Source organism: Dromiciops gliroides, chromosome 1 (assembly GCF_019393635.1).
Source record: "Dromiciops gliroides isolate mDroGli1 chromosome 1, mDroGli1.pri, whole genome shotgun sequence".
NCBI lineage: Eukaryota > Metazoa > Chordata > Mammalia > Microbiotheria > Microbiotheriidae > Dromiciops > Dromiciops gliroides.
In genome coordinates this window covers 345857025-345871233 of record NC_057861.1, presented here as the reverse complement: position 1 = coordinate 345871233, position 14209 = coordinate 345857025, and the positions used below count along the sequence as shown (strand labels likewise).

The window sequence follows — 14209 nt, the reverse complement described above, 5'->3', positions numbered from 1 at the left end:
AATCACTTATTTATCCCCACCAGTATCAGCTTTCAATCATTCTTTAAGAATAGTGGAGAAACATTCCACTAGAAATTTAGGAGCATAAGCACCCAAAGAGAAAAAGTAAGGATGAATACATCAGAAACCCTGTAAAAGAACGGTCATGTTAAGTTTCTCTTTTCCATAATTCTATACACTGGGGTCACTGCCTCAGAATAGGCAGCCAAGAATCTCTCCCCTGAGACCGAGAAGTTAGCCCAGGCCACAAGTGAGTATATCTACTCCCTCCAAATTGATGTACAAGAAGGAGGAGTAATGACAACTATAATCAAATGGGCTCTACAGGCGTAAGTTGGAAATATTTTCGGTTTGGTTCCAGACCACTGTAACAAAGCAAATATCACAATAAAGCAAGTCCAGGAATTGTTTGGTTTTTCAGTGTATATAAAAGTTATGTTTACACTATACTGTAGTCTATTAATATATCATTTCTAAAAAAAACAAGTACATTTCCTAATGAAAAAAATGTTATTGCTAAAAAACACTTTCACCTGAGCTTTCAACAAATAATAATCTTTTTGCTGGTGGAGGGTCTTTCCTCAATGTTGATGGCTGTTGACTGATCAGGATGGAAACTGCTGAAGGTTGGGGTGGCTATGGCAATTTCTTGAAAGAAGAGAACAATGAAGTTTGCTGTAAAGACTGATTTCCTTTCACTCGAACATTTAGAGGCCATTGTAAGGCTTTTAGCTGGTCTAAATTCAATATTGTTGTCTCAGGGAAAGGGGAGGCCTGGGAAGAGGCAGAGAAATGGGACTGGTTGATGGACCAACCAGAATACACACCACATTTACCTGCTAAGTTTGATGTCTTACATGGGTGCAGTTTGTGGTACCCCAAAACAATAATAATAGTAACATCAACTATCACTGATCACAGATCACCACAACAGATATGATAATAATGAAAATTCTGAAATATTGTGACAAATTACCAAAGTATGACACAAGAGACATGATGTGACCACATGTTGTTGGAAGAAAGACACCAACAGACTTGCTCCATGCAGGGTTGCCACAAACCATTAATTTTTTTTTAAATTAATAAAGTATTTTATTTTTTTTCCGTTACATGTAAAGATAGTTCTCAACTTTTGCTTATACAAGCTTTACAATTTCAGATTTTTCTCCCTCCCCTAGACAGCAGGTAATCTGATATAGGTTTTATATATATATATATATATATATATATATATATATATATATATATATATATATAAAAATAAATATATATACACACACATACATACATACATAACATTAAACATATTTCTGCATTAGTTATAAGAGAAAAAAAATCAGAGCAATGATGAAAAACCTCAAAATAGAAAAAAAAACAGCATCAAAAACAAAAGAAATAGTATTGTTCATTCAGCATCTATACTCCACAGTTCTTTTTTTTTTTCCTTGGATTTGGAGATCCTCTTCCATCACAAGTTCCCTGGAACTCTTCTGTGCCATTGCATTGGTGAGAAGAATATAGTCCATCACAGTAGATCAACACTCAATGTTGATGATACTGTGTACAATGTTCTTCTAGTTCTGCTCATCTCACTCATCATCAGCTCATGCAAGACCCTCCAGGTTTCTCTGAACTCCTCCTGCTCATCATTTCTTACAGCACAATAGTATTCCATTGTATTCATATACCACAACTTGTCCAGCCATTCCCCAATTGATGGGCGCCCCCTCAACTTCCAATTCCTTGCTACCACGTAAAGAGCAGCTATAAATATTTTTGTACATGTGGGTCCCTTTCCCCCTTCCATGATTTCTTTGGAAAAAGGACCTAAAAGTGGAATTGCTGGGTCAAAGGGTATGCACAGCTTTATCGCCCTTTGGGCATAATTCCAAATTGCTCTCCAGAATGGCTGGATCAGTTCACAGCTCCACCAACAATGGATTAGTGTTCCAATTTTCCCACAGCTTCTCCAACATTTATTATTTTCCTTTTTTGTCATTTTAGCCAATCTGATAGGTGTCAGGTGGTACCTCAGAGTTGTTTTAATTTGCATCTCTCTAATCATTAGAGATTTAGAGCATTTTTTCATATGGGAATAGATAGCTTTGGTTTCTTCATCAGAAAACTGCCTGTTCATATCCTTTGACCATTTCTCAATTGGGGAATGACTTGGGTTCTTATAAATTTGATTTAGTTCCCTATATATTTTAGAGATGAGGCCTTTATCAGAAGTACTGGCCTCAAAAATGGTTTCCCAGCTTTCTGCTTCCCTTCTAATTTTGGATGCATTGCTTCTGTTTGTACAGAAATTTTTTAATTTAATGTAATCAAAATCATCCATTTTGCATTTTATAATATACTCTATCTCATGTTTGGTCAAAAACTGTTTTCCTTTCCAAAGATCTGATAGGTAGACTATTCCTTTCTCTCCTAATTTACCTATGGTATCACCTCTTATGTCTAAATCATGTATCCATTTTGACCTTATTTTACTGTAAGTTGTAAGATGTTGGTCTATGCCTAATTTCTGCCATATTATCTTCCAGTTTTCCCAGCAGTTTTTGTCAAATACTGAGTTCCTATCCCAGAAGCTGGAGTCTTTGGGTTTATCAAACACTACATTACTAGTGTCATTTACTACTGCATTTCCTGAGCCTAGCCTATTCCATTGATCTACCACCCTATTTTTTAGCCAGTACCAGATAGTTTTGATGACTGCCGCTTTATAGTAAAGCTCCAGGTTTGGTACCGCTAACCCACCTTCCTGTGAATTTTTTTTCATTATTTCCCTGGATATTCTTGATTTTTTGTTTTTCCAGATGAATTTTGTTATTATTTTTTCTAGCTGTATAAAATAATTTTTAGGTAGTCTGATTGGTATGGCACTGAATAAGTAAATTAATTTAGGCAGTATTGTCATTTTTGCTATATTAGCTCTGCCTATCCATGAGCAATTGATATCTTTCCAAATTATTTAGATCTGATTTGATTTGTGTGAAGAGTGTTTGGTAGTTGTGTTCATAGAGTTTCTGGGTTTGTCTTGCCAAGTAGACTCCCAAGTATTTTATATTATCTACTGTTACTTTAAATGGAATTTCTCTTTCTATCTCTTGCTTCTGGACTTTGTTGGTCATGTATAGAAATGCTGATGATTTATGTGGATACAAACCCTTAATTTGTAAAAAATGCAGTATCTGCAAAGTGCAATAAAGCAAAGCCCAATACAATTAGGTATGTTTGTATCCTAGGCCACATAATTGTCTTTTGTCTTTGTATTATAGGTTTTATTACTGTACTAAAATCTATTCGAAATTAATTCCTAATAATCTGATGATGGTTTAAAGTACTGATTCTAATTATATGATGAACTTTATACAATTGGAATTGGATAAATGATTGATAGGGAACAAGTTCTCCAAGGATCAAAGAAGGAATTGAAAGAGCCAAACTGACCCCATCTTCTGACCAGAATCTATTTTGTGAGGTAGGCCTTACTTTGCTATAAATCATATGATTATGGGGAATTAAGATGTTGATATAATTCTGGAAAATTGGGGCAGTAGATAATGACCATAAGATGCTCCATATATCTTGTGATATGTTTTTGTAATAACCACAGAATATACCAGGATATTCTTAAAATATCCACAAGATTTGTAAAATTCTGGCCAATCAGAAAGAAAGAATGAATGCCTATTTACTCTCAAGACCGTGTAAGCCAATTGGTCTCTCATTACTGACTATATGAAAGCTTTGTTAATTGCAAAATGGTGTCCTTTTACCTATTGGAGGCTCTTAGGCTCTGATTTGTTATGCAACTGCATGCCTTGCTAACAAATTGATATGCTAGGATTTAATTGCCTCAGTTTTTATCAATTTCGCTAGTGACAGTACCCTTTTCAAAATATACACAACTCAATCACATGTGAGTATCTGTTTAGCAGATACATGGTATCCCTTAGAGCTTTTCATTCAAGAACCATACAACTCAATTTAAAGGTTTAAATTTAGGTGGACACATTTTACAAAAACACCCCCAAAATTAAGTCAAATTTAGAATAGTCAACACCTTGACATCCATTTCTTTGTTCATGACAATTCCTCCCTTTTCCCTACAATGCAAAATTATCTTTCTATTTCTATCCAAAACCTGCCTATCCTTTCAAATTTTAGTTCAAATCTTATCCTTTTCTGTTGCCTCTCTTTACTATCCCAGCTGCAAGTGATCTTTCTCACTTCCAAAATACTTTTGATTAATTAATTCTGAATTCATTAGTTACTTCCTGACATTTATCTTTTCAACTACCTCTAACATCACTTAGCTGTGTAACCCTGGGCAAGTTACTTAACCTGTCTGAGCTTCAGTCTTCTCATCTGTAAAATGTAAATAACATGTAAAAGTAAAAACATGCTGAAATTACCTCTATTTGTTAGAATAAATCAGGGCTGTCATAAAAAAATAAAAGGCTCCCATGAATTTAAATTGCTGATGATGTCCTTTCTATACTGAGTATTGAGATAAGTTAACAAAATTACATTTAAAATTTTCCTATTCTGCTGCTGAATGGAGCTTCAGGAAATCACAGATAGCCTATTACAATTTATGTTTTCCAATCTCAACTGGGCCCTCTGTAATATATTTGCTATCCCCCTCTCCTCAGTAGTTGTTCCACTCCCCCCACCCCCAGGACCATTATTGCCAAATTCCAGAGCTTCCTGGTCAAGTAAAAATTATTGGAGGCAGCCAGAAAGAAACAATTCAATAATGTGAAGCCATAGTAAGGATAACACAAGACTTAACAGCTTCTACATTAACAGATCCAAGGGCTTTGAATATGATATTCTGGAGGGCAAAGGAGCTAGATTACAGCCAAGAATCACCTACCCAGAATAACAGTATAATTCTTCAGGGGAAAAAATGGATATTTAATGAAAGAGAGGACTTTCAGGCATTCCTGATGACACTGCACTCTCTCTTTCCTGGCTCTTCCTAACTATAACTTCTCTTTCTCAGTTTCTCTTGCTGGTTTTCATTCATGTCATGCCCACAGATTTCCTTAAAGACTCTGCTCTGAGATTTCTGCTCTTTTCACTATACTATTTCACTTGATGATCTTACCTCTATGCAAGTGACTCCCAAAACTATATCTTCAATCCTAATTTCTCTGCTAAACTAAAGTCACACATCTCTAACTGCCAGGTCATGCCTGCTATCAATGAGTATCCCACAAGGTTTTGTCCTGAGCCATCTTCTCTTCTCAAACTGTACTATTTCACTTGGTGATGTCATTAGCTCCCATGGATTAAATTATCATCTCTATGCTGATGATTCTCAAATATACTTACTTATTAACCTTAAACTCTCTCCTGACCTTCACTCTCACAGCTACAACTATTAGACACGTCCAACTGGATCTTACACAATTTTTTTTTTGGTGGGGCAATGAGGGTTAAGTGACTTGCCCAGGGTCACACAGCCAGCAAATTTCATGTGTCCAAGACAGGATTTGAAGTCAGGTCCTCCTGAATCCAGGGCCAGTGCTTTATCCACTGTACCACCTAGCTGCTCCCCCTGGATCTTACACATCTTAAACTCAGCATGTCCAAAACTGAAGTCATAATCTTTACCCCACCCCCCGCGCCCACCCTACTCTCTTTTTTTTTTTTATAATTCTTATGAGATATTTTATTTTTTCCGTTACATGTAAAGATAGTTCTCAACTTTTGTTTATACATGCTTTACAATTTAAGATTTTTCTCCCTCCCTCCCCTCCCTCCCCCCTCCCCCAGACAGCAGGTAATCTGATATAGGTTATATCTATATATCTCTATACATATACATATAGATATATATATACACACACACATATATATACACATAATAACATTAATCCTATTTCTGCATTAATCCTGTTACAAGAGAAAGAATCAGAGCAGTGATGCAAAACCTCAAAATAGAAAAAAAAACACAACAGCACCCAAAACAAAAGAAATAATATGGTTCAATCAGCATCTATACTCCACAGTTCTTTCTTTCTTTTTTTTTTTCTTGGATTTGGAGATCCTCTTCTATCATGAGTTCCCTGGAACTCTTCTGTACCATTGCATTGGTGAGAAGAATATAGTCCATCACAGTAGGTCAACACTCAATGTTGATGATACTGTGTACAATGTTCTTCTGGTTCTGCTCATCTCACTCATCATCAGCTCACGTAAGACCCTCCAGGTTTCTCTGAACTCTTCCTGCTCATCATTTCTTACAGCACAATAGTATTCCATTGTATTCATATACCACAACTTGTCCAGCCATTCCCCAATTGATGGGCACCCCCTCAACTTCCAATTCCTTGCTACCACGTAAAGAGCAGCTATAAATATTTTTGTACATGTGGGTCCCTTTCCCCCTTCCATGATTTCTTTGGGCAAAAGACCTAAAAGTGGGATTGCTGGGTCAAAGGGTATGCACAGCTTTATCGCCCTTTGGGCATAATTCCAAATTGCTCTCCAGAATGGTTGGATCAGCTCACAGCTCCACCAACAATGCATTAGTGTTCCAATTTTCCCACAGCCTCTCCAACATTTATTATCTTCCTTTTTTGTCATTTTAGCCAATCTGATAGGTGTCAGGTGGTACCTCAGAGTTGTTTTAATTTGCATCTCTCTAATCATTAGAGATTTAGAGCATTTTTTCATATGGGAATAGATAGCTTTGGTTTCTTCATCAGAAAACTGCCTGTTCATATCCTTTGACCATTTCTCAATTGGGGAATGACTTGGATTCTTATAAATTTGACTTAATTCCCTATATATTTTAGAGATGAGGCCTTTATCAGAAGCACTGGCCTCAAAAATTGTTTCCCAGCTTTCTGCCTCCCTTCCAATTTTGGATGCATTGCTTCTGTTTGTACAAAAATTTTTTAATTTAATATAATCAAAATCATCCACTTTGCATTTTATAATATACTCTATCTCATGTTTGGTCAAAAACTGTTTTCCTTTCCAAAGATCTGATAGGTAGACTATTCCTTTCTCTCCTTATTTACCTATGGTATCACCTCTTATGTCTAAATCATGTATCCATTTTGACCTTATTTTAGTATAAGGTGTAAGATGTTGGTCTAAGCCTAATTTCTGCCATACTATCTTCCAGTTTTCCCAGCAGTTTTTGTCAAATACTGAGTTCCTATCCCAGAAGCTGGAGTCTTTGGGTTTATCAAACACTATGTCATTTACTACTGCATTTCCTGAGCCTAGCCTATTCCATTGATCTACCACTCTATTTTTTAGCCAGTACCAGATAGTTTTGATGACTGCCGCTTTATAGTAAAGCTCCAGGTTTGGTACCGCTAACCCACCTTCCTGTGAATTTTTTTTCATTATTTCCCTGGATATTCTTGATTTTTTGTTTTTCCAGATGAATTTTGTTATTATTTTTTCTAGCTGTATAAAATAATTTTTAGGTAGCCTGATTGGTATGGCACTGAATAAGTAAATTAATTTAGGCAGTATTGTCATTTTTACTATATTAGCTCTGCCTATCCATGAGCAATTGATATCTTTCCAATTATTTAGATCTGATTTGATTTGTGTGAAGAGTGTTTGGTAGTTGTGTTCATAGAGTTCCTGGGTTTGTCTTGGCAAGTAGACTCCCAAGTATTTTATATTACCTACCGTTACTTTAAATGGAATTTCTCTTTCTATCTCTTGCTGCTGGACTTTGTTGGTCATGTATAGAAATGCTGATGATTTATGTGGATTTATTTTATATCCTGCTACTTTGCTAAAGTTGTTAATTGTTTCAAGTAATTTTTGACTTGATTCTCGAGGATTCCTTAAGTATACCATCATATCATCTGCAAAGAGTGATAGTTTTGTTTCCTCCTTGCCTATTCTAATTCCTTTAATTCCTTTCTCTTCTCTGATTGCTAAAGCTAACATTTCTAGAACAATATTAAATAATAGGGGTGATAATGGACATCCCTGTTTCACCCCTGATCTTATTGGGAAGGCCTCTAATTTATCTCCATTGCATATAATACTTGCTGATGGCTTTAGGTAGATACTGTTTATTATTCTAAGGAAAGCTCCACCTATTCCTAAACTCTCTAGTGTTTTTATTAGGAATGGGTGCTGTACTTTGTCAAAAGCTTTCTCTGCATCTATTGAGATAATCATATGATTTTGGTTGGTATTCTTATTGATGTGGTTGATTATGTTAATAGTTTTCCTAATGTTGAACCAGCCCTGCATTCCTGGTATAAATCCCACCTGGTCATAGTGTATTATCCTGGTGATCACTTGCTGTAATCTCCTTGCTAATATCTTATTTAAGATTTTAGCATCAATATTCATTAGTGAAATTGGTCTATAATTTTCTTTCTCTGTTTTTGCTTTGCCTGGTTTTGGTATCACCACCATATTTGTGTCATAAAACGAATTTGGTAGAACTCCTTCTTCACCTATTTTTCCAAATAATTTGTATAATATTGGAATTAATTGTTCTTTAAATGTTTGGTAAAATTCACCCGTAAACCCATCTGGCCCTGGGGATTTTTTCTTAGGGAGTTCATTAATAGCTTGTTCAATTTCTTTTTCTAATATGGGTTTATTTAAGGATTTTATTTCCTCTTCAGTTAACCTGGGCAGTTTGTATTTTTGTAAATATTCATCCATTTCATTTAGATTGTCAAATTTATTGGCATACAGTTGGGCAAAATATTTCCTAATTATTGCTTTAATTTCCACTTCATTGGTGGTAACATCACCCTTTTCATTTTTGATACTGGTAATTTGGTTTTCTTCTTTCTTTTTTTTAATCAAATTAACCAATATTTTATCTATTTTATTGGTTTTTTCATAAAACCAGCTCTTAGTTTTATTGATTAATTCTATAGTTTTTTTGCTTTCAATCTTATTGATTTCTCCTTTAATTTTCAGGATCTCTAATTTAGTGTCTAATTGGGGATTTCTAATTTGTTCTTTTTCTAGCTTTTTAAGTTGCATGCCCAATTCATTAATCTCCTCTTTCTCTTTCTTATTCATGTAAGCATTTAGAGCTATAAATTTTCCCCTAAGCACTGCTTTGGCTGCATCCCATAGATTTTGGTACCACCCTACTCTCTTAACTTCCCTATTACTGCTGAGGATATCATATCATTTTGGTCATCTAGCCTCCAAATCAAGGTGTCATCTTCCCTCTCAACCTCTATATTCAGTTTGTTGCCAAGGTCTGTCTAATTTACCTTCATAGCACCTCCCATGTATTCCCCCACTTTCAATGAACTAAATTTAGCTCCGTAACATCTACAGGATCAAGCTGAAAATCTTCTATTAGGTGCAGAATGCCCTTCAAAACCTGCCCTTCCCCTAATCTTTCCAGTCTACTTACACCTAATACTCCTTACATCCTTTGATCCAGGAGACAACAGCCCCTTTGCTGTTCCCTGAACAAGATACTCCATCTCTGACTCTGGGCATTTTCTCTGGCTTTCCCCTATGTCAAGAATGCTCTCTCTCATCTCTACTTCTTGGCTTTCTTCAAGCACCAGTAAAAATCTCACCTTCTACAAGAAGCCATTCCCAATCCAGTTTAATTCTAGTGCCTTCCCTCTGTTAATTATTTCCAATTTATCCTCCATGAGCTTGTCTGTACATAGTTGTTTGCACACTGTCTTCCCCAGTCCTTGAGTGCAAGGACTATCATTTGCCTTTTTTTTGTGTTCCTAGCACTTAGCACAGAGTGCCTGGCACATGGCAGGTGCTTAATACACGATGACTGACTTTACCTTAAATTTTGTCCGTCAGCCATGTTCCATCTTTTCCTTAAAGACTCCTCACTTCTCACTGTTAAGGACATCAATATCTTCCAATTCACTCATAGCCTATGTGTCACTGAGAGGCTCATATTAAGTGTCTTGCCCATGGTCATACAGTTAGGTAGTACGTGTCACAAGATGGGAACCCAAGTATTTCTCAAGCCAAGTTCAGCATTCAGTACCCACTCCAAGAAAGATAATGTAAACTTAGCCTACATTGAGAAGCAACAGTGTCCAGGACTAGGAAGTGATGATAATCCTGCTCTATTTTTCCCCTGTCAGAGCATACCTAGAGTAGTGTAACAGTTTCAGGCACTACATTTTAAAAAAGGATCCTGATAAGCTGAAGAATGCACAGGAGTCCAACCAAGAATATGAAGAGAGGGTGAAGAAAATGGTTACTTATCCTGAAGAACAAAACAGAAGGTGGGGGGAGGAGAGGGGAGGGGTGGTGTCATGATAGTCATCTGCAAGTATTTGTGGGACTGTCATATCAAAGAGTAATCAGACTAGTTCTGCTTGGCCCCAGAGAGCAGAACTAGGAACAATGGAGAGAAATTGCAAAGAGAAATATTTAGGCCTGATATAATAATTTTACAATTGGATTGATCCAAGACAGAATAGGCTGCGTTGGGAGCTAGTGGGTTTCCTTCATGGGTCTTCAAGCAGATGCTAAGAGATACTTTTCAGGTATGTTTAAAGGGGATTAAAAAAAATCATGTTTGAGTTATACTAGATGCCACTGAGGTCCCTTTCAAGTCTAAAAATCTGAGAACCTTTCCAAATCTAACATTTTAAATCAGAGTCAATGACTGAAAATTTATTTTCCCCCCTAAAATACAGGGAGATATAGCAGATAAAGTGCTTTGCAAACTTTTAAGTTATACATAAATGCCCTTTGCTATTGGTGCTATTGGAAATTGAACACAATAGGGAAGAGGCCGGAGAGTTAGGAAGATTCAGGGTCTCGTCCTGCCTGAAAACACACACACACACACACACACACGTATACACATACACACGCATTTAGGTTGTGTGACCAGGGCATGAACAAGCCACTTAATCTCTCAGTGTTCTAAACCATAAGTTATAAAAAAGCTGCAAATCTTATACTGGTGAAAAGTTTCCGGACCAGAATCTCTTCCACCCTAATGAAATCACAAATTTTAACATTAAAAAGCTATTAATAGGAGTCAGCTAAGTGGCACAGTGGATAAAGCACTGGCCTTGGATTCAGGAGGACCTGAGTTCAAATCCAGCCTCAGACACTTGACACTTAACTAGCTGTGTGACCCTGGGCAAGTCACTTAACCCTCATTGCCCTGCCAAAAAAAACCCAAACAAAACAAAACACAAAAAAAGTTACTAATTCTTGAAGATAAAAAATGATTGTAAATAAGAAAACAAGTATATCCCTGGAGATACCATGCTTTATAAAGATTCTACTTCCAGAGTATTCCTAAGAGATAACTACTATAATATCTTGGTATTACTAAGCATGAAGACAAATTTATCAGTAACATGTAGTTTTTCCTAAACACAGAATTTAGGGCTGGTATGAACTGTCACAGCCAAAATATGTGCCTTATCTACCCAGTGCTATCTGAGCTCTTTGAATTCTGGGGCTGTTTCAGTTAGTATATCCCTAGGCCCCTGCAGGTAGTAGATATTTATTTGAATAAGATTTAAAGTTAGAAGAGATCAGAAAGATCAACTAGAATAGATATCTGAAGAACTTGAACTTGCAGAATCGAACAGTGGAAAGAGTCCTGGATTTGGGGGTCAGAGGTCTTGGGTTCAAATGCTGCCTCTGTCGCTTAATGAGTGACCTTGCTCAAGTCACTTCACCTTTCTGAGTCTCAATTTTCTCATCTGTAAAATGAAGGAGTTGAATTGGATGTCCCCTAAGGTTTCTTCCAACACAAATCTATGCTTTTTTGCATAGATGAGCCAATCAAAACAATCTTTAAAGATGATTCATAGATTAACAAAATTATTAATTCAAAGAAAATAAATTCACTTTCCATCCCAAGTGATTTTCTCTGTTCATATTATCATGTAGCAAACACTAAAACGTAGTGGCCAAAGTGATATTCTTATAGCATAGGTCTGACTACACCAATCCCAGATGCTCAATAACTTCTAGTAGCTCCCTATTGCCTCTAAGATAAAATGCGAATTCCTCTATTGGCAATTTAAAGTTCCCCACAACCAGTCCCTAACCAGGCTTACACATTAGTGTCCTACAAGCATTCTAGGCTGCAAACTGGCTCCCTTACTGTTATTCACACACCTCTATGACTGTGTATAATCTGATCTCCAGTGTGACTCCCTCCTCACCTCTGACTCCTATGATCACTAGCGTTCTTCAAAGTTCAGCTCAAGTTTTACCTCCGTCGTAAAAGTCCCACTTACTTACTTTGTATATATCCGAACTATGTATGTTGTTTTACTCCCTCTTAAATCCTCCCAACTCCCTCCTCTCCCCCCAAAACAAAGAAAAACTTAAGCTCCCAAATAACAGGAGGGGTTTCTTCTTTGTCTTTCTTTGTACCCCCGGTGGCATGCAGTGTTTGGCGCATATTAGGCGCTTCGAAAATGGTTGTCGATCGTCTGACACTCTATCCAAGTGACCCATTTACGGTGGCTTTTCCCCTGGCTTCCCCTCCTCGAATCAGAGAAGCTAAGCTTGACTCTTTTCTGTAGTTTGGGTCCAGCAGCTCCAGGCATAACCACACCTCCCCGGGGTACTGCCCCTGGTAGGAGGGAACTTTAAACACACACAGTGGGTTGGGGGCGTGGGGGATGCGGAAGGGGGTGCGAGGGGAACCTTCCTGTCTCTTAAAGGAGCAGCTCAGAGCTGAAATGCCTCCTGAAGTCAAACAGGAGGGAAAAGAGCCCACCCTAGACCCAAGAAAGGGGCCGTCCCCTGCAGCAGTCAGTCCCGGGCATTATGCCGGGAACAGCAAGAACCCACCCGGTCCCTGGGAGCGTAAGCCCGGAAACCTCCTCCACGCACCCCTAGACCGTCGCCCCGGCAACCCCTCCCCCCACGACGCACCCCCCCCCCCCGCCCAAGAGAACACGTGACTTCTACAACAAGAAGACCCTTTCCCAAATACTCCAGGAAAGGAGGCGCGGAGCCCTGGCACAAGGGGTGACAAAAGGCGGGGCGGGGGGGGGGGAGACAGAAGGGCAATGGCTGGGCCAGCTTACAGACCCTAACCCCACAGGGGGCGGGTCCCGGGATGACGGGGGAGGGGGGTAGGAGGGGAAAGGACCCAACCCTCCCTCTCCGGGCGCGAAGTCAGTACCTGTTGGAGCGCGGAGCAGCCCTGACAACCCGAGGCGTCCGCTGCCGTCCCCGCAGCCTTGGAGTGAGTCTCCCCGGGCATCATGGTGCCGCAGGAAGCCGGGCTCGCCTGCCTCAGGGACCGGCCGCTGCCGCCTCGTCCTCCTGCTGCCGCTGTTGCCGCCGCGGCCGCCGCCGCCGCCTGCCCGGCCGGAGCCTGCGGAGCCACTTCCCGCCGGGGCCGGGCGAGTCCATCCGGACACCGATGTCCCCGCGGAGCGAGCGAGCGACACCCCGATCCCGTGGTAGTCGCCGCCCCAGGTACCGTGGGGAAAACGCTGCGCTGGGCACCGCCCTAGAGAGCGACGCGACCCAGTTAGGACCCCGCCTCTTCCAGCCGGGGAGAGGGTGTCTACGACATAGCCTGAAAGAAATGAGCTAAAACTATTTCTTGCAGGTCCCTGAAGATCCACCGATATGGCCCTCAAGAAATAAAAGCGTAGTCAGAGACTCACTTCTTTACCCTGAGGGATCAAACTATGGAGACTCAACTCTGAGCAGGCACTTAGTTAAGCTTCTAAATCGGAGGATGATTGGGAGGGAGCGGCCTCTTTTCTAGAGGGAGAAGGCGGAGCCTCACCCGGAGCGTAATATTTCTGCTGCGTAGGACGTCGAAGGCCCCCAGGGCGGAGAAAAGGTACTACCCCGGAGCTTTATAAAGATGACTGTTGCGCTCTCTGCTTTCCCGCGTCGGTTCTGGCTGCGGAACGACCTTCCCAGCGTGCAGCGCGACCGGCGACCGGCGACGGGCGAAGGTAGTGGCTCCCAGGCTCGGTTCCTGGGGTGGCGCGGGCGGAGCCTCCCCCTGCGGGCCTGGGAATGTGGGCGTGCCGGCGGAAGGCGGGGGTGGGGGGAGGGCGGTATCTGGAGGAGGTGGGTCCAGGCGGCCGGATTCTTCACACCCTCGAGGATTATTGACTCTGACTCTCCTAATAATCATTAATAATGATAGTAATAACCACCGTAGCCACACGTACATGGCCCTTTAAAGTTTGCAAAGCGTTTTTCTTTATAAAATGTGATTTGACACGATCTTCAC

The 14209-nt window shown here is 39.7% G+C and overlaps 1 protein-coding gene across 3 annotated transcripts in view; it reads right to left on the bottom strand.

Moving 5' to 3' along the window:
* The window catches only part of ICE1 (interactor of little elongation complex ELL subunit 1), an 84845-nt gene extending 71411 nt beyond the window's left edge, over positions 1-13434 (bottom strand). For all 3 annotated transcript variants that reach the window (XM_043969155.1, XM_043969169.1, XM_043969161.1), the window contains exon 1: positions 13133-13434. In XM_043969155.1, coding sequence (XP_043825090.1) covers positions 13133-13216 — 84 coding nt within the window. In that variant the 5' untranslated portion in view covers positions 13217-13434. The remainder of the gene's footprint in view (positions 1-13132) is intronic.
* Between the last annotated feature and the right edge of the window lie 775 nt (positions 13435-14209).